Genomic DNA, 21,099 nt, shown 5'->3' with positions numbered 1-21,099 from the left:
TATGGTAAGCACTATATACATAGTAAGCACTGTATACAACTGTACTGTTATTATTTCACAATTTCCAATTGCATGAGCCTGCTTAATTTCTTCTATAAACTCTCCAATTTCACTACAGTGATTGCTTGTTAGAAAAGGTTTTTAGAGCACCCCCACCATAGTGTGTGGCTTCAGTTTCTGAAGCCTTTTCTGGTCTTTTTGCCTGGATTGGTTGCAGGGGAAGACTTACCTTGAGAGTCTGAGGTTTTACCCACTGACATCAGATATCCTTTGTAGTGTGAGGACATTTCATTTTCTGGTGTCTAGTTGGCTTTGGAAACAGAAGTGTAGATTGAAACATAAATCCAAAAATTGGTATTTGTCCTTCCTAGGTATATTAACTTGCATTATCATCTTCTTCTTCTTTTTTAATGTTTATTTATTTTTGAGAGATGGAGACAGAGCATGAGCAGGGAAGGGGCAGAGAGAGACACACAGAATCCAAAGCAGGCTTCAGGCTCCGAGCTGTCAGCACAGAGCCCAACGCGGGGCTCAAACTGACAAACCGCGAGATCATGACCTGAGCCAAAGTCGGATGCTCAACCGATTGAGCCACCCAGGCACCCCCAACTTGCATTATCTTCTTAATTTTAGCAGCTCATAGTGAATTATTTTCAGAGACCTGATGGTTTTGAGATAAATTTAAGTTCCATTATTTCAACCCCCTTAAAAGTTTTAGTTTTATATTTGAAGTGAACTGCAGAGTCCCCAGTATTAATGACTGCCTGCTAGTACATTCTGATTCCACTACCTCTACTCTCTTAACTCAGAGGCCAGTCTCCCCAAACAGACCTAGTGAGGGTGACATGTCCAGCTTTCTTCTGTAGAGAATGGAGTTTGGCTGGTTATGGGAATCCCCTGCTCTTTGTCTTTCTGAAGAACGCATGTTTTCTGTGACTTCTCTATGGAGAGCAAGGAGCCAATGCAGGATGTTGAGAGCTGGCGGCATCTGTTTTCCCACTGGCTGCATGTTTATATTGGCATCTACTGTCCTAACCCTTTGCCACAAACTAGGGAGTCTTATCTGCTCTTGGTTCAACAAAGAACAGCCCCTCGGCCCCAAACCACATCTGAGGCCCTTAGAACAACTTGGAGAGGTGTGGGAGAGGAGCTGTGGGGGTCTGTGGCTGTAGGGGGTTTGGTAGAGAGTCTGGGGAAGCACTGGTGAGACAGCCCAGCTCTTCCAGACTGGTCCAGCAAATCCTGTTTTACATCCAGAAGGCCCGTGGTGGTGTGAAAGGAAACAAACATTTATTAAATGCCGTTTCACGAGTTAGGCACTGTGCTTTACGTACAGGCATTCATTTAATACAACATCCTTTTGGAATAGGGCGTTGTGTTTCTCCCTTTTGTAGATGGGGCCCTGAGGCTCAGAATGACTTGCTCAAGGTTACACAGCTTGCTCCCAAGCCTGCATCCTTTCCACTGAACATCAGGCAGACATGACACCATGAGGGAGCTGACTTTGCAGGCTCTTTATGCCATCCCTAAAAGCAGTCTGTTTCATATAGGCCAACAGGAAGGTGAATGTAAATGCTCTGATCGTTAAATGACTTAGATCCCAGAATATCCCCTGTTAAGCAATAAAACATGGAGCCCAGACCGCTCAGCACCTTTTGTGTCTGCCGTTCGTTGCTTGCATCATTTGCATCATGTATGCTCCCATGCCCTTGGAATTTTATGACTCCACGCAGCAGATATTTCCTCCTTTAGAGCCAGTCCTTTCCCAACCCCTCCCTCCATCTGTTTAGGGAATGTGAGAGTGAACGGAGACCTACAAAACTCAGAGCCAGGGGAGGAGGCCTGTAGGAGGCCATGCTTCTGCCCCTAGTCAGCGCACATGACTTTCTACCCCATGTCAACGTTTCTAGACAGACATGTGAAAGCTTTTGGTAAACGATAAACACATATAAATGGCTTTGTTCTTTCCTCATCTTTCCTAGTGACCTGTGTCCTAGTGTTGAAATCATACAGAGTCAGGAAATTCTTCCCTTATAATTAACCCAAGTCTCTCTTATTTCCATCCGCGTCCATTTCCTTGTCTGTTTCTTTCAGAGAAAATGGAAGAAATCCCCTTTAATCTTCTTCCCTCTTAGCTAAACTCTCCTAATCTCTTTAAGTTGCACTTGGGTTCTAATTCTGGAAGTTTTCATCATTTCCATTATTCTTTATTATGTGCTTTCTCCATGTGCTTCCTCAAGAGTGAAATCCAAACAGGACCCAGTATTATTCGCCATGGGTTTCAGCTCTTTGGAATGGAGCCTATGGCTTACCCTGACCCTAAATGGTAAGCTCCACTGGGCTTGACGATGGATGGAAAAAGAATGAAAGAGGAGAAAAGACTGACCTGGCCTTCCCCAGCAGAGTGTCAGACCTGCTGAGGTGGGATGTTTAACCAACACCCCAAGGGCAGGGGGTTTGCTAACCCTCCTTTGTATCTCTACCTAATACTTCTGCTACCTTCTTGCTGAGATAGTATATAGTGTGGTATATAGTGCCTTCAGCAAATACGTGGAGACAGAGGGTAGATTTGTGGTTGTCAGGGTTGGGACAGGGGACATGGAAGTTGACTGGTACAATATGAGATTTCTTTTTGGAGTGTGGAAATGTTCTGGAATTAGATAGTGGTGACGATTGCACAACCTTATGAATATATCAAGAGCCACTGAATCATATAAAAAGGATGACTTTTATGGTAATGTGAATTATATTTCAGTTAAAATGAACTCAACTTTATGTTTGTACTAATAAGTTCTTTTATAGCTATATAATAAAAAGAAATTGTAACAGCAACAACAAAATATATATAAAGCCTTGAAGTTTATGGAGAATTTTTCATACACAGTATCATTTATTTCTCATAGAAAGCTGGTGTAAGTGTGAATACGACTTTATTGTGCCCATTTTACAGATTAGGAAATCCGGTCTCAGAGTAGTCAATTGGCTTGCTCAAGTTAGTGGCTGTAGCTGGTACATGGCAAAGCCAGGGTTCAAACTCTAGCACTCTACTTCTTTGAAGCCCATGTAATTCGCACTGCCTGTGGATGGTAGGATGGAGAAGGAAGCGCTAAGTGCTTTAAAGAATTCACAGAACATGACTGGAAAGGATCATGGGGAGCTTCAGTCTTATCCCTCCATTTTTATGGAGACATTGAGTTGCAAAGAGTGGAACATTTGCCTTTTGTCATAATAGAGAAAGGGGGAGATCATAATTACCAAAGAAAAGGATTTTCTAAACCCAAGTAGATTAGAATCGGCCTTTTCATCTCTCTTTTCTAGGCTTCTGAACAGGCCAAAGAGGAAAGATAGAGAACTGAACTTCCTTTTACTCTGGACTTCATTTACCTTGTTTTACTTATTATCCTCAGAACCCTTATGAAATAGGCATTGTTTCCATCCACTGATGTAAAAGATGTGGAAGTTGAGAGAGGCTGAATAATTCTCCCAAGGTCAAGTAGCTGATAAGTTGTAGTTGTAAAACCAAGATTTGATCCTGATTTTCTGATGCCAGGACTAGATCCTCTTACGAATGCCCGTTTGCTCCCCACTCCCAGATATTGCAGTTGGGTGGACATCTGTGTCCTTCATCTCCTGAGACAACACATGCTCAGTTGAAAACGGTTGGCCTTCCCCGTGAGAGAAGAGGGCCTATGTTGGAGAGGCTCTGCTTCATGCTAGGAGGACTTCATGCTTGAGTCTGCTCAAGCATGAGGACTTGCGCCTGTACCAAGGGGAAGGAACCCACATGTTTGCTCTTTTGCCATTCCTGCTCCCCCTCCAAAAGTATTCATTTTCAATGGTCCTCCTACTTTTTGGAAGGAATTGCTGCCTTCCAGACTTTCAAAGGGGCCAGAAATCAGTGGTTATGGATACTAAACAGGAAACTCAAAGCGCTTTCCGTTCCTTTGAGCTGGCTGGAAGGGCTGGGCCTAGAACTATTACTTTCCTTTAAAGGACAGAAGAAAAGCGTTGTGTAATTTAAACACACACACACACACACACACACCACCGCCGCCGCCACCACCACCACCACCACCACCACCACCAACAACAACAACAACAACAACAACAGAAAACCTTTCCTGGAGTCCTGAACACCAGCCTTGGTTGGTACACAACATGGAAAAGAGCTGTCTTGTTGCCTAGCAGTAATGACAGCAAACAAATGTGTCTGACAGTCTGTTTGGGATCTCCTGGGCTGAAACTCTGTTTGCTTCATTCTAATTGCTTCCTTAACTTCCTTTCAGTCTCCCCACCTTTGGTACCACCCTCCCTCAAGGGAGTGCCAGGCTGTGCCTGGTTATGCCAGGCTGGGCTGGGTCCCACAGGATACAGTGACCCAGCCGGGGCTATTCTTGTCTCTGTCTATTTGCAAGATGCCTGTTGTTCTCAATGGCTGTTTTTCCCATCATAAATGTTGACTTGGCAGAGGCCCAGAGTGGAAGCCATGGTAGAAGAGCTTCCCAAGTCTTGCCCCAGGAAATGCAGCTGGTTCTGAGTACCAGGCTGAGGAAACAGGTTCACAGTTATTCAGGGGGTACCTGAGTAGATATTGCCTCCAAGACAGCTCATTGCAGAGTGTGGGCCTCTGCAAACTGACTTTCATAGAACAGGCCTGGAAGAACCAGAGTGGCCCTGAGAGGCACCTCTGGGCCTGGCTGTCATTCTTTTCTATGCCCTGTGTCCTCTCCCACCTCTGCTCTCTAGGAATTCTAAGCTATGCCAGGCTAGAGGAAATTACTCGTAGGTCCTGCCCTGAAGTAGACAGAAACCCCCGGAGCAGTGGTCTCCAAACTTTAAAAAAAGTTGTTTTTAAATGTTTATTTATTTTTGAGAGAGAGAGAGAGGGGGGGGGAGAGAGAGAGAGAGAGAGAGAGACAGAGACAGAGACAGAGACAGAGACAGGATGTAAGCAGGGGAGGGGCAGAAGGCAAGGAGACAGAATTCAAAGCAGGCTCCAGACTCCGAGCTGTCAGCATAGAGCCCGACGCGGGGGGCTCGAACCCACAAACAGTGAGATCATGACCTGACCCAAAGTCAGACGCTTAACCGACTGAGCCACCCAGGCACCCCCAAAACTTTAAAAATCACATACCACTATTAGTAAGATGTTTGAGTATATACTCCTAATATATGGATATTTAGCTTATAAGTGGTATCATGTACTTCTATGTAATATATACATTAGAAACATATATTCAAAGACATGTTAAATAATTAATATAATTTAAAAGGAAGAAAAAACAATTACAAATATGTTTTCAAATCTTATTTATTGAAGGTATGATTTAACATGCTCTTTTTTTAAAAAAAATTACCGTTAATCACTTTCTGATACAGTTAATTCTAAGGTATGTCTTAGTGAGAGTATATTTCAGTGCTTCAGTTAAACAATTTCCCTTGTCAAAAAGTCCCTTACAAAGAAAGGTAGATTCAAATGCAACATTAGCATGTCTGTGCTTATGCAAATCATGATTCCTGCAATCCAACCCATTTTATCCAATCACACAAAGGTTTTTGCTGAACTTCGTGCTTGCTCTTGCAAACTTGCAGAAAAGTATTTTTTAACAAGGCTTCAAACCCCTCTGAGACTCTTTGTTTGGAATACTTTTAAGTAAAGTATTAGGAAATTGTTTATAATTCCTAATTGTACAAATATAGAAACACAGTGTAGGGGCGCCTGGGTGGCTCAGTTGGTTAAGCGTCCGACTTCGACTCAGGTCATGATCTCACAGTTCGTGGGTTTGAGCCCCGCATCGGGCTCTGTGCTGACAGCTTGGAGCCTGGAGCCTGTTTCAGTTTCTGTGTCTCCCTCTCTGTCTCTGCCCCTCCCCTGTTCATGCTCTGTCTCTGTCTCAAAAATAAATAAACACTAAAAAAGAAAGAGTGTACAATGGGAGATTTCAGAGATGACTTACTTTTATTGGCTTAAATTTTTTTTTTTTTAATTTTGCAAGGTAAAGTTCACTCTTTGGTATACAGTCTTATGACTTTTGACAAATATATGGTCTTGTAACCCCCATAATGAAGATCACAATTCCATCTCCCATGTTACTCCTTATAGTGAAACTCTCCCTTTACCCATAACCTTTGGCAACCACTGATCTTAGTCTGATACATTTCAAATTCATCCATGTTGTTATGTATATCAACAGGTTGTCCCCTTTTATTACAGACTACTATTAAATGGGAGGTATCAGTTTATCCATTCACCAACTGAGAGACATTTAGGTTGTTTCCAGTTTGGGACAATTATGAATAAAGCTGCTCTGAAAAATTCTCCTCCAGGTTTTTACATGAATATAGATTTTCAATTAACCTGGGTAAATGAAACCACAAAATTCTTGTCCACAGTGGCTATGCTGTTTTGCAATGGATAAAAGAATTCCAGTTGCTACACATTCTTTTTTTTGATGTTTATTTATTTTTGAAGGAGAGAGAGACAGAGCGTGAGCAGGTGAGAGGCAGAAAGAGAGGGAAACACAGAATCTGAAGCAGGTTCCAGGCTCTGAGCTGTCAGCACAGACACGGGGCTTGAACCCACCCACAAAAGTAAGATCATGACCTGAGCTGAAGTCAGCCTCTTAACCAACTGGGCCACCCAGGCGCCCCTACACATTTTTGACAGCACTTGTTTTTGTCAGCTTAAAAAGTTTTAACCATTCTGATAGGTGTGTAGTGATTTCTCATTGTATTTTTAATTTGCACTTTCCCCAGTGACTAATGATGCTGAGCATCTTTTCATGTGACTGTTTACCATCTGTTTATTTTGGGGGAATTCTGCTCAGATCTTTTGCTCATTTTATATTTTATTTAAAAAATTAAAAAAAAATTTTTTTTAAATGTTTATTTTTGGGAGACAGAGTGGGGGAGGGGCAGAAACAGATGGAGACACAGAATCTGAAGCAGCCTCCAAGCTCTGAGCTGTCAACACAGAGCCTGACGTGGGGCTTGAACCCACGAAGCGTGGGATCATAACCTGGGCCGAAGTCGGACGCTCAACCAACTGAGCCACCCATGCGCCCCTTATTTAAAATTTTTAAAATGTTTAATATTTTTGACTGGGTACAGTATACTTTATTGATGATACATGATAAAGTAGGGCTCTCCAAGTCCCTCCCCTTTTTCAGAGGGTCTGGGATGGAAATTGGAAGTCAGGAGATTCTCAAGTGTGTTGGGGGATGAGCTGGGGCAGGACTCCTCAGCAGCTGAGGGCCTCTCTCTACTTCTTCCTCTTGCTGGGGCTGGTGGTCCAGTGGGCTCTTACTCCTTGGAGGCCTTGTGGACCATAAGGCTCACCATCTGGTGGCTATAGCCAAATTCATTGTCATACCAGGAAATGAGATTGACACAGTGGTCATTAAGGGAAATGCCAGCCCCAGCATCAAAGATGGAAGGGTGGGTGTCACTGTTAAAGTTTCAGGAGACAACCTGTTCCTCACTGTGACCCAGAATACCCTTGAGGGAGCCCTCTGATGCCTGCTTTACCACCTTCTTGATGTCATCATATTTGGCAGCTTTCTCCAGGCAGCAGGTCAGATCCATTATTGACATGTTGTAAGTGGGGATAGGAAGTCCATGCCAGTGAGCTTCTCGTTTAGCATAAGGATGACCTTGCCTACAGCCTTGGCAGTACCACTGGAAGCAAAGATGATGTTCTTGGGCAACCTTTTGGCCATCATGCCACTGCTTCCCAGAGGGGCTGTCCATAGTTTTCTGGTTGGAAGTGATGGCATGGACTGGTCATGAGTCCCTCCACAATGCCAAAGTTGTCATGGATGACCTTGGCCAGAGGGGCCAAGCCTTTGGTGGTGCAGGGGGCATTGCTGACAAAGTTGAGGGAGTTGTCATACTTCTTATGGTTCATATCCATCAGACATGGGGCATTAGCAGAAGGGGCAGAGATGATGACCCTCTTGGCCCCAGCCTTCTTCATGGTGGTGAAGACCCCAGTGGACTCCACAACATACTCAGCATCAGCATCACCATATTTGATACTGGCTGGGTCTTGCTCCTGGAAGATGGAGATGGGCTTTCCATTCATGACAAGTTTCCTATTCTCAGCTTTGACTGTGCCAGGGAATTTGCCATGGGTGGAATCATACTAGAACATGTAGACCATGTAGTCAAGATCAATGAAAGGGGCATTGATGGTGACAGTATCCACTTTGCCAGAGGTAAAAGCAGCCCTGGTGACCAGGCACCCAATATGGCCAAATCTATGTATTCCAGCCTTCACCATCCTGTCTCGAATGTTGCTGGCACTGTACCAGAAGATGCCAATGTCTGTCAAATGGGGAGAAGCAGAGAGTTTCTTTTGCTCATTAAAAAAACAAAAAAAAAAAATTAACATTCATTTTTGAGAGACAGAGAGAGAGAGAGAGAGAGAGAAACAGAGCATGAGCGGGGGAGGGGCAGAGAGTGAGGGAGACACAGGATCTGAAGCAAGCTCTAGTCTCTGAGCTGTCAGCACAGAGCCCGACAAAGAGCTTGAACTCACTAACTGTGAGATCATGACCTGAGTCCAAGTTGGACACTTAACCAAGTGAGCCAGCCATGTCTCTTTTGCTCATTTTAAAAATTGGGTTTTTTTTCTTTCTTATTGTTGAGTTTTAAGAGTTCTTTATATATTTCAGATACAAACGCTTTGTCATATATGTGATTTCCGGATATTTTCTCCCAGTCTATGGCTTAACTTTTCCTCTTTAACTATTTTTCAGAGTAAAAGTTTAAAAATTTTGAGGAAGTTCGTTTAGCAGTCTTTTTCTTTTATAAATTGTTTCTGGGGTAGCATCTTTTCTAACACAAAGATTTCCACCTGCATTTTCTTCTCAATATCATTCGTTTTGAATCAATTTTTGTATAGTCATATCAATTCTCAACTACAAAGAGCATATTAAATGAAAACATTGCCAAATACCATTTCTCTCCATAGCACAAATTCCCTTTGAAAACAAGTTACATTCCCATTCCCTGTTAAAATGTCACCTTTACTTTGAAGGGGCAGATTTAGCGAATTTATTCTTTGGAAAATATTGCAGAGTACCGTACTACTGGCAGCTACTTTTTACTGCAAAGCCCAGCTTGGAATGCTTATCTTTTTGCAAAAGAAAAACGCATAACTTATCTTTACATTTTTAAGTACTTTGATATAAGCGTGAACCTCTTTGTGGTGCTCTATCCTATTACAAAAAAAACTGCAAGGATCCTACTGTTCAAATATCCTGTTTTTACAAGCTAAGTCTCACTATTGTCATCCTATTGCACAGAAACAACAGTATTCACAATATGCTAAAAGCACAGGCTGAAGGGTACCATTGTCAGTGCCACACACACATTCAATGAGAGCCCCACACCTCCTTGTAGATTTCTGTACACAGATGGCACATACTAGCCCAGGGAAGATCCCAGTGGCAATCTCTATGGCTGTTTGTTGAAACTCTGGTTTTGTTTGTTTGTTTGTTTGTTTGTTTTTAGAGATAAAAATAGTTTAAAAATTCAGTGTTTTTTCCTTACCCTGATTGTCTTGTATATGTTCTGGGAATACTACTACCCTGGAAAGTCTTACAATGCTGCCTCTCTCCCTGCATTCCTGCCTATGCCTAGACATAGTAGATAATCTATATTTCTTTGATAAACAAATTTGATAAATTTGATAAACAGATTTCTTTGATAAACAAATCCATCTGCCTGGTTACAGATGGTGGAGCTGTGTTGCTTTGTGTTTTCATTTTCCTGTCTGCTTTCTTCTAGCATTTGTTTTCCCATAGCCCCATTTTTCTAAGCACTGAACTTGAAGTTCATAACAAATGTTTCTTAGAGGATGATTCTCCTGATTATCCATAACTTAGAACCATGGAATCATACGAAGTATAATTTTGGAGCTGGGAGGGGACTTGGAGGTGGACTAGTCTAAATCCTTTATCAAAACCAAATATAAAGGAATTTTATAAATCCATAGAATGGAATAACTCAGCAATAAAAAGGGAAGCATCTTTTGATAAAATGCAACAACATGGATGAATCTTAAAAGAATTACGCTGCATGAGAGAAGCCAGACCAAAAAACCCTACATAGGGTGTGATTTTCATTTATAAGAAAACAGAAAATATCGGGGCGCCTGGGTGGCGCAGTCGGTTAAGCGTCCGACTTCAGCCAGGTCACGATCTCGCGGTCCGTGAGTTCGAGCCCCGCGTCGGGCTCTGGGCTGATGGCTCAGAGCCTGGAGCCTGTTTCCCATTCTGTGTCTCCCTCTCTCTCTGCCCCTCCCCCGTTCATGCTCTGTCTCTCTCTGTCCCAAAAATAAATAAACGTTGGAAAAAAAAAATTAAAAAAAAAAAGAAAACAGAAAATACAAACTGTAGTGACAGCAGCAGCTGCCTGTGGATGAGTGGGGAAAGGGACAAGGAGGGGAGGAAAAGGCTATCTACGATGAAGACGGACAAGAGGAAACTTTTGGGTCCATAATCTTGATTGTGGTGATGTTTTCACAGGTACATACAGATAGTACACATTAAATATGTACAGTTTAGGGGTGCCTGGGTGGCTCAGTAGGTTGAGTCCTATTTTGACTCAGATCATGATCTCATGATTCATGAGTTCGAGCTCCACATTGGGCTCTGTGCTGTCAGCCGAGAGAGAGCCTGGAACCTGCTTCAGATTCTGTGTCTCCCTCTCTCTCTGTCCTTCCTTGCTTGCTCATGCTCTGTCTCTCTCTCTCAAAAATAAATAAATATTTAAAAAAATATGCACACTTTATTATGTCAGTTGTACATCAATAAAACTGTAAAAAAAAAGGCAAATAGAGGCAATTTAGCTGTGGGATAAATAATAAAATCTACAGTATGTCAGATCATGTGCTGTGTGGTAGGTGTTCAGAGAGACAGTGAAGACATGGCCTGTACCTTCAGGCAGCTCACGATCTAGTGAAGGAGTTAGAAAATAAGCGGATAAATTAGATCCAGTATGTGAAGGACTAAGAAAGAGGAACAGACAAGGAACAAGAGGTGTCCAGTACATGGGTGCCAACACGTGCCTCTTCTGGGGGGAGGGGTTGGGGAAAGCCTTACGAAAGAGAGGAAGCTGAGCCCAGGCCTAGCATAGGTCAGGTGGAAGAGCCTCCCCATCTGAAGGAATATCGTGGGCAAAGTTGTTGAAACGCAAAATTCCAGGAATTGCACGTGGTTCGGCCTGACTAGAGCAAAGGACACTCCAGCAAGAGAAGAGACCGCAGAGGTTGGTGGGGCCAGATTGTGAGGCTTTTGCTACCCTGCCAGTGCTTGGGTGCCTAGTGCTCTAAGGCTGAACTAACAGGTTGTGCAAATCCATAATCTGTGTCACAGGGACATGTCTCTTCCAAACACGTGGCACAGACCTCCAGATTTTGAGGCTGGGACACTCATATTCATGCTCAGTTCCAGTCTGGAGCTCTTATGTTCCTCAGGAGTGTTCCAAAACCCAAAGGAAAGAAAGCTGGTGTGGGTCTGAGCAGCAGCTGGGGAACATCTGCATGCTGCTTGGAGCTCCACCTGAGAGCAAAGGCTTCTGGTACATTTTTCTGTTGGGCAACCAGCAATCTAGCTGCCCCAAAGGCAGTTTTTCCACAAGTCAAAAATTTTGTCTTTCTTTCTGGCTGGCAGCACTGATCCCTGTAGTCCTGCATTTCTGACAATGGCTGTCTGGTGTGCAGTGATCTGTGTCCTGTCTGGTTCTCTCCTACCCTCTGGTCATCTATTAACCAGCCACCACCGGATTTCTCCAGCCACTGAGCAGTAGAGGTCATGAGAGAGTCCCTTATTTGTTTGTTTTTAGAGTGGTTTTCAGAGAAGACTGGGATGTTTGATGCAGAGTACGATTGTCAGACCGCATTAAAAATGCAGGCAGCAATGCAGAACACGGATGGCTCATGTCAGCCAGACATTTCAATGTAACCAGAGGAGGAAAACACAGATAGGGCCTGTGTTAATGGAAGTAGATGCCAAACTGTGTGGCAAGTTCTGGCTCATGTTTCTCCTATTGCCTGCTACCCCTTCAGTTGGAAGAAAGAAGCTCATATTTAAGCTAGAATTTAAAATGGGATTGCTGCTTGATGAGCATTCCTGTGATCTAGAGATCAAATTGCTTATACCTCAAAAGGAATTTAGGAGGATTGTAACTGTCATAGCAGTTAGAATCTCCCAGAATTGAGGAGTGAAGGTTTAGTGGTTTATTCTTTCTTGCCTTGGGGATTCTTTACTATCTTCTGCAGGGTTAGACCAAGAGGGCAAGCAAGAGTGCACACACTGATTTCCCTAGCCAACTCAGAGGAAAGCTGTGGCCAGCACAGATGCCTGAAACCAAGATCCAGGAAAGGCCAATGTGGATTATCTCGGGGGTATTAATAAAACAGATGGTGTCAGGAGGGAAGAAGTTTTCAATTCTATTGTGGAGTTTGGTTTTTGTATCTCCTCACCTGGGCTAGTGAAAACAGTCCAAGTGTGGGCTGGCCCAAACTCTTAGCTCTGTTTATTCTGCCCTCATGTCCTCCCCCATGCTGTCTGCCAGCTGGACTATTAAATGGCTCAGTGCTCTTTTTTTGCTGTGTCAGTCCTGGAAGGTCATGATTGTTGTGATTTGGGGCTGGTTTCCCAAATGGGTGGGTGAAATGGATATCTAACTATCGATTTGTTTTCTTGCATTTCAGTCGTTCCAAGGAAGTCAAGGACGAGCATACCTCTTTAACTCAGTGTAAGTGTCTCTGAATGGTACATCCGTTGTTTGGTGCAAATTTTGCAGGGTGGGGGAAAAGCAGCCCTCAGTGTTAATTCAACACTGGGCTCTGCCTTCTCTGCCACAATAAAAGCCCTGTGGAACATTATTCTCTACAATTAGAAGCCAGTTATCTTTGTGGATATATATATATATATATATATATATATATATATATATATATAATTTTGCAGCATCTTTGGCTAAAAAGTATACATTTACTACCCATAGTAAGCACATAAGAGGATCGGAGGGCTATATAGTCTCACGGAGAAGAAGTTGAAGTGATTCTGAGAGCCTCATCATGGAGGCTTCATAACCAGGTCTAACCATGGTCATAACCGGGTCATAACCATGAGTCATTGGAGAAGAGGGGAGGTCAAACAACAGACCCCGATGTCTGCTGCAGGAGCTCAGGCTAGAGGAAAGGCGCGGTTAGTGAAGAGTCTCCTTGACTGCAGCCTGTAGGGCCTTCCATCATTGCTGGGCACATCATTCATAGCCTCTTACTTGGGAAAGGAGGGTGAAGCTCACACAAGCCTGATAAACTGTGAGAATGGAAATCTAGCATGTTCAGCTTGAGATAATATGGGGCTCGTTCATCCTTGTAATTGGGACAACATGGTGCTGATGTCATGTTGCCATGTTTGGCTGCATTCAGTCCTCAGTAAGCTCTGAGCTGAGGACTCAGCTCATGGTCTTCACAGTGTGGCCGTCTGTTTGTCCCCTTGGGTTAGAAGCATTAGTTAGAAACATTCCAAGCAAAGTCTCAACCATGAAGACTATTTTTCATAGACTCACTGATTCAGAACTTGCAGATCTCAAAATCATTTCAATGGTGATGTTTCCATGTGGTTACCTTTTCAGGGTTGTTACCACTCTCAGTCTTAAATGATGCCCTTCTTAGTGTTGGCTTCTCTTGAGGCATCTGTGCTCAGTTGTTTTTTTTCTTTTTTTGCTGCAAGCTCGGCTTGAATGACTGATGATGAATGTGTGACTAACTACCCGTTCTCTCTGTCCCTTGGCACAGAGTTAATGTGGGCTGCGGGCCTGCAGAAGAGCGAGTGTTGCTAACAGGATTGCATGCAGTTGCAGACATTTACTGTGAAAACTGCAAAACCACTCTGGGCTGGAAATATGTAAGTACTGAGGAGTCTGGTTGGCAGTGAGAGGGAGGAAGGGAGAGCCTCATGCTAAAAGATTTCTTTCTTCCACTGTCTTCCTATGGCCTTGTGGGATTATCTTAGTCCAGGACAGGAAACTGGGCCCAAAGAGCAACTCCTAGCACACTCTTGTCTACCACACTCTTCTTCCCTTTTCTCTGATAGTCCCCTTCTACTCATTCCTTCACACCTGCCCCTGAGACAAACACACACACGTGCGCGCGCGCACACACACACACACCTGCTTTTCAATTTAATTAATAATAATAATAATAATAATAATAATAATAATAGCAGCATATACCATTTCCTGACAGTTTACTGTGTCCCAGACATACATTATTCTATTTATATTCACAGCATCCTTAGGAAGTAGTTCATATTTTTTTTTTTAATTTTTTTTCAACGTTTTTTTTTTAAATTTATTTTTGGGACAGAGAAAGACAGAGCATGAACGGGGGAGGGGCAGAGAGAGAGGGAGACACAGAATCGGAAACAGGCTCCAGGCTCTGAGCCATCAGCCCAGAGCCCGACGCGGGGCTTGAACTCACGGACCGCGAGATCGTGACCTGGCTGAAGTCGGACGCTTAACCGACTGCGCCACCCAGGCGCCCCGAAAGTAGTTCATATTTTAATCCCTATTTTATGGATGAGGAAACTGAGGCTTAGAGAGGTTAATGGTATATCTAATGTTACCTAGCCGTTATGTGGCCAAACCAGGATATAGGTGTCCAGGAGTCTGACTGTGGAGCCCATGCTCTTTGCTCCAGTAAATGTTCTCAGAACATGTTACCCAGGCCCTAGGCTCTATGCTAGGTATCCTCAAACATGTTAATTAATGTCCACTGTCAAATATAGTCATGGATGGACTTTTCCTACTAGACGTTCATTCCTTTGCTGTTTAACTCAACAAGTATTTTTTTAAATATGTATTTTTGAGAGAGAGAGTGCAAGTCGGGGAGGGACAGAGTTGGAGTGGGGGGGTGCAGACAGAAGATCTGAAGCAGGCTCCCTGCTGACAGGAGTGTACCCAATATGGGACTTGAACTCATGAACCATGAACTCATGATCTGAGCCAAAGTGGTGGGACTTGAACTAATGAACCATGAGATCATGACCTGAGCTGAAATCAGATGATGCTCAACTGACTGAGCCACCCAGGTGCCCCTCAACAAATATTTTTAACATCTTGTTGGTACTTAGGATGAGCACTTCACCGGGGTGAGAGGAGGTATAGATGTTCAATGAAAATAAACTTGTGCTATTGCTATTTTTGGCAGATGTTTTTATTATTGGCAAATATGTTCATGTGCTTTTTTCTGCCCTATCATTGTGGGAATATTGAGAAATGAGTCTTCCTGTCTTTGGGAGGACAATTTATTCCATGTAAAATGCCATAAATTCCCTGTACTGTAAATTGCACAGGGTCAGTGTGAAGCTCGCTCCTATGACCTGCAGTTAGTTAGACAATAGTTAGCTTTGGAAGAGCCTGGAGGAGTGGTCAGAAGTTCCTGCAGAGTGCAGTTGTAGGTTGCAGGACTTTGGGGAAGGCTGTGCATTAGGGGGAGCCGGGAATACAGGGAAAGCCTCCTTGCCTTCTCCGGTGAATCTAAAACTGCTCTAAAAATATGAAGTCTATTTACTTTAAAAAATATTTTTTTAAAGTTTATTTTGAGAGAGAGAGCATGAGCAGGGGAGAGGCAGGGGAGGGGGGCGGGGAGAATCCTAAGCAGGCTCTACACTGTCAGTACAGAGCCTGACTCAGGGCTCGATCTCACCAATTGTGAGATCATGACCTGAGCCAAAATGAAGAGTCAGACACTTAACTGACTCAGCCACCCAGGCACCCCTAGATTCCATCTTTCACATCTCCCTTGAAATGTTCAGAATTAGAAAGAAGGATCCTAGATGGTATGTTTCATGATGGCAAGATGGTCACAGATCCCTACAGTTGCCTTGATTTGCTCCTTGTGGGAAAAACTGGTCCTGGCTATTCTGTTACCCCTGCATGGCCACTGGCCCTCTCTGGGTAATCTAGGAGCCACAGTTCTGGTTTTGAGGATCTAGAAATTTTCTGCCCTTCTGTTTTCCCAACCTTTTTTGTCATCTTATTCCATTAAAGATGTGCAGGATTATAGACAGAAGATAAATCTGAGTTAGTTGGTTTTGCTCTTTACTTCGCATAAAATGATTCACTCCTTTGACAAAGGTTTATTAAAAGCCTTTGTGTTGGATACAAAAGTAAATGAGATCTAATCCTTACCCTCAGGGGTGTTTACAGTCATCATATGAAAGAGGAAAGTTACAGGTAGACATAAAACAGCTTGACAAGTATTGTGATATCACAGAACGATATAGAGAAGCATTCATCTCCCCAAATATTTATTGATTACCTCTCATGTCCCAGGCTGGTGCTCCAAGCTTTCATTCCATTATTTCTTCTCACCCTCACAGTAATCCTGTGAAGTACTTTCACTTATCCCAGTCTTATAAATGGAAAGTTCTCAGTCATAAACAAAAGTGGTTAAGTGATGCTTCTGGTGCCAGGAAACAGAAATGGGGTTAGGTCTGGGGGTTTCTGTAGACTTCAGATCTAGTACTCTGTCCCCTGGAATCCAGTTATGACATTTTGCAAGTGCCCTGTGGCTTGGGGGCTATTAAATGTTTTTTTCTTTTGGCTTTTTTGTTGTTGTTCAATAGAGATATAGTCTTACTTTCCTAGTTTTCTTTCTACCTCCCGCCTACCCTGAACATGCTACCATGGAACAATAGGTCGTATTCTCGAACCACATTCCTCTATTGTGTACACATCACACAGCGCGCGCGCGCGCGCACACACACACACACACACACACACACACACACACGGAGTCAAGGAATAATGAAGTGTCAGGGAAATTACTGCTGAGCCCACAGCTCTTGCATGTGTGTGATGTGTTTGCACTTTCTCTCTCAGGGCCTCTCCCCTCTCCACTTTGTGGAATGATTCCTCTCTCAGCAAGAGACTCAAGTCTGAGCTCTCATTCTGGGACCCAAATCCCTGGAGCTCTAGGACAGAAGATATAGTTCATACACATGCTGCCCAGAACCTATGGACAGTAGGGTTTAGCTACTTACTAATTTGGAATACTCAGAACAGCAGCTGATATCCACTGTTTCTGCACACCAAACTTAGCCATAATGACCGTGATGACCAGTGTTTTTCTGATAATACATTGAGATATTTTTATTCATCTATGCCTGTCAATAAAATATCTCTTTGATCCTATACCTATGCAGGGCTTTTTTTTTCTTCTTATGGGGCTTACTAGCCTGGGAGCCCACCCACAGTGCCGTAAATTTAGGATGGTAATTGGCCAGGTGGTTTATATTGAGTTTTTCCTCCGGAAGCCTGGCAGCTGGGGTGCGGGGGCGGGGGGGGGGTGGGCGTGGGGGCTTGAGGGCTGCTGGGTTCTTCAACCTGGAGTTCACATAGCTCCTTTCTCCCTAGAGAAAGGCAGTGAAGGAAAAACAGACTTAACACACATGACACAGAAACAGAAAGATAAATAAAAAAGAGACCTATTTGACTTCACCATAATTTGGTCTCTCCCTGAGTGTCTTTTCTCTAAGTGTAACAAAGTACAATTGAGAATTATAACACATAAACTTCATAGATACATCATCCTTAGAGCAGATTTCCGATTAGCATCTGAAACCAAGTTCCCCTCAGATTTTACACACACACACACACACACACACACACACACACACACACACTCCATAGTTACTTACTGAAGACCTATTATATGGCAAGCAGTCTTCTAAACACAAGGGACACAGCATTGAACAAAATAAATGAAAATATCTGCCTTCCATGTAATTTATGTTGTAGTAATGGGAGATAATATGTAAAATAGGCCTGGAGGTTATATTGTATATTTGAGAATGATAAGTGCTATAGAGAAAAATGAAACAGGAAGAGATGGGGGAAGAGAGAGTTCTGGGGTGGAAGTTGTGCTTTTAAAGTAGAATATTCAGGAAAGATTTTACTAAGATGGTGACATTTGGGCAAAGACTTTTTTTTTTTAAGTTTATTTATTTATTTTGAGAGAAAGAGAGAGAGAGTGCGAGCAGGGGAGGGGCAGAGAGAGAGAATCCCAAGCAGCCTCCTCACTGTCACTGTGGAGCCCAACATGGGGCTTGATCTCATGACCTGAACCAAAATCAGGAGTCAAGTAACCGACTGAGCCACCCAGGCGCCCCTGGGCAAAGACTTAAATGAGCATAGATCTTGAAGAAATTCTGTAGTAAATATTGAGAAAATACTTACAACATTTAAATTGCAAAGTATTTAAACTCCATTGTAAATGTTGAGAAGGTCCTGGTGCTGCCTCAGAACTGTATTAAGTGAAGGCGACCTGGCACGTTTGCATGGTGGGAATTCTCCCAGTGAGTCTGGCTGAAGCTCGTCCTGATCCCTGTCATTGACCTGCCTTTGCTCCTGTGCTCCAAAAAAAAAAAAAAAAAAATCACCTACTTGTCTTTGGTCATTTGGTGTCTTTTCTCTTCCTTTGTGTCTCCTAGGAACATGCCTTTGAAAGCAGCCAGAAATATAAAGAAGGCAAATACATCATTGAGCTAGCACACATGATCAAGGACAATGGCTGGGACTGATTGGAGGGTATCCACCTACCCCAGTGTCCACGTGAACGCCATCCAACCAAACATTCTACCCAAGCGTGAGAGAGTGACTGAACACTTGGTTCCATCCATTTAGGGGCCTTGCCATCTGGGGCATTCTCCCACCCTGAAGCCGTCTTTCTGGTGACCGGCCTCTAAATCGCTGTCTCTCTGTCTCTTTGCTTTGTATCTGTTTGTGAGTTGATCCTGGCTTCTCTCTGTTCTAGTGTTGGCTGAAAACAAAACAACGAAAGGAACAGATGCCTGACCACATGGGGCAGCCCACCTTGATAAGGGCCCTGGGGCTCATTAAGAGCTGCTTGATGGCCTCTTGTCAGGAGAGCAGTGGCACAGCACGGGGGTGCAAGGAAGAAGGAAATGGGGAGCCGTGAGGGTCCCAGGGCTGGTCAGTGGACGGGACGTTAGAGGTAGGAACAAAATTGTGCTGCTCCTGGAGTCCTGGTAACTTAGGCTTGAAATAATCGACTTGTCTAAAAGGACAAAGAAAAAAAATACCTCATGACTGCATTCTCTCTGATCAGAAGCTCTGTTCCTGAACCAGCTGTGTCCAGTTAGCATGTGAGCACAAGAATGCTCCCTAACTAGTGGGACAGGGGCCTGGTCCTCCTGGGTCCAGCTGGGGGTGTCCTGGCAGCAGAGAGTGCAAAGCCCAGATGGTTTTGATAACTCTGATGCCTCAGTGCCCCTTCAGGTAATCTTCTTTGCCTCTTCAGCCACTGTTGGTGAGAGGATGGGAGACTGCCTTTTGCAATGGGTGCAAGATCCAAACATCCCAAAGGCTTTGACCACCAACCAAGTAAAATCAGTAATTGAGGAGAACAGGGAACAAAGGGGGCTGTAGTTTGGGAGCTCCTACAGAAATGGCTCAGATATTGGGCCAGAAAAAAAAAAAAAAGTAGAACCAGCTAGCAGTTCTGTCTGACCTTTTTTTCCTGACCCTTAATAAGAGAAGAGCATTGTGGCAAGGAAGGGGGTGGGGTGGGGAAATGCTGGGAATAGTTTAGATTTGAGCCATTACAGGTTAGTGTATATTTCCACTTTGGTATGCAATGGCTTCAGTGAGATCAGCAATTCTTTGTACATAGAGTTTTGGTTGTTTTTCTCCAGTTCTATCATTGTAGATTGTGGAAAACAAAGTCCCAAGGCTTTGAGCTTAGTGATAACCCAGCCAGTAGATTCCTCATGCCCCTAGCTATTCTCCTTGGACTTGAATGCTTTGTGTGGAGAGAAATTGTCAGAGTGGTCCAGCAGTGTGGAGGGCTTAGATATGATGTCAAACATCAAGTTATAAATTCTGATATTAGCCCCCACCTCCCATCTCCCAAACCAAAGTTGATTATATTAGGGAAGTGGGGAACAAATCCCTATAAGGCTCATGAGAGAAAGGAGTTTGTTATAGTTAACCAACACTATGAAGTGTTTTCTACAACACTTCAGCCAGTACATGGTGCATGACCGAAACTCATTTAACTGAGTTAATTTTATTGCTTAGACTGAAAATGTAATTATTGTTAAGATATGTGCAGGTTATGTTAGAGTATCTCATTCTTGAAAGGGGGCTGATCCTATAGAAAAAATTCACCTAAAAAGTCACAAAAAGAATGAGTTCATAGAGGCAAGAATCTATAAAATTGAATAATCAAGATTCAAGCAGCCAACCCAGAACATTTCCAGAATTCAAACAAATTCCTCTAGGGAGTGATCCATGGTGGAAATGCTTTTTTCTGATTCTGTGTGCTGATTGCAGAAGGGGGACCCGAGGTAGGCGTGGTCATGCCCTGGAGGTAGTGAACTGTGGGACTGACAGGAAACCAGGTGGCTCCAGGTTTAGCTGTAGACCACCTCTGTAAGACAATTAAAAAAAAAAAAAAAAAAAAAAAAAGGATTCTTAGAAATTGAATCTTGTTCCCAAAAGCTTTTAGTCCACATCTTTCAGTATTTTAGTATCCTGGGGAGGTTAAGTTTTCCCCACATTGTTAAAAAGCAGAATGAGGTTCAGAAGGAGTATTTCATTTCCACTCCCAGAGAAAAAGGTCTTCTGGCTCCCAGGGCCAAGATCTCAATAAAAACCATTTTCTACTTTCACATTCCTAAGCTGGCTTGCCAGCACAAAAATTATAGATCCCTCTTTCTGTCTCCCTTGAAGGTAGTGGCCTTCATTTATGGATTTTGATAAGCCCCTTTGCTTGGGGAAAGTCCTGACTATTGATACTCCTTTTCATAGAAAATGGGGGTTAAACATGGGTAGGTGTTTTGTCTGTGAAACTAAAAATGGAGTGTGGTGATATAGAAACCAGACATGGGATGCCCTAGAATTTTCAACAGGGAGAAGAGACCCATGTGCCACTGTTGCTCCTTGGGGATGAGGCCTCTGACTATTGCATGGATCAGAGCAGGCTTCAGTTAGACCCAGGTTCTGGTCTTTCTTTCTTTCTTTCTTTCTTTCTTTCTTTCTTTCTTTCTTTCT

At 43.3% G+C, this 21,099-nt stretch overlaps 1 protein-coding gene across 3 annotated transcripts in view; it reads left to right on the top strand.

Annotated features, from left to right (window-relative positions):
- YPEL2 (yippee like 2) overlaps positions 1-21,099 on the top strand; it is a 106,137-nt gene that overhangs the window by 42,825 nt on the left and 42,213 nt on the right. For 2 of the 3 annotated variants that reach the window (XM_040496966.1, XM_040496967.1), the window contains exons 3-5: positions 12,722-12,765; positions 13,817-13,925; positions 18,516-20,538. In XM_040496966.1, coding sequence (XP_040352900.1) covers positions 12,722-12,765; positions 13,817-13,925; positions 18,516-18,605 — 243 coding nt within the window. In that variant the 3' untranslated portion in view covers positions 18,606-20,538. Of the gene's footprint in view, positions 1-12,721; positions 12,766-13,816; positions 13,926-18,515; positions 20,539-21,099 lie in introns of those variants that run through there. The other variant, XM_040496968.1, reaches the window with a different exon arrangement.

This window comes from Herpailurus yagouaroundi, unplaced genomic scaffold (genome assembly GCF_014898765.1).
Source record: "Herpailurus yagouaroundi ecotype Mexico unplaced genomic scaffold, PumYag 189, whole genome shotgun sequence".
NCBI classification, from domain to species: Eukaryota; Metazoa; Chordata; class Mammalia; order Carnivora; family Felidae; genus Herpailurus; species Herpailurus yagouaroundi.
Note: the sequence above shows the minus strand (reverse complement) of the source record. Positions and strands in the feature narration are given on the sequence as shown.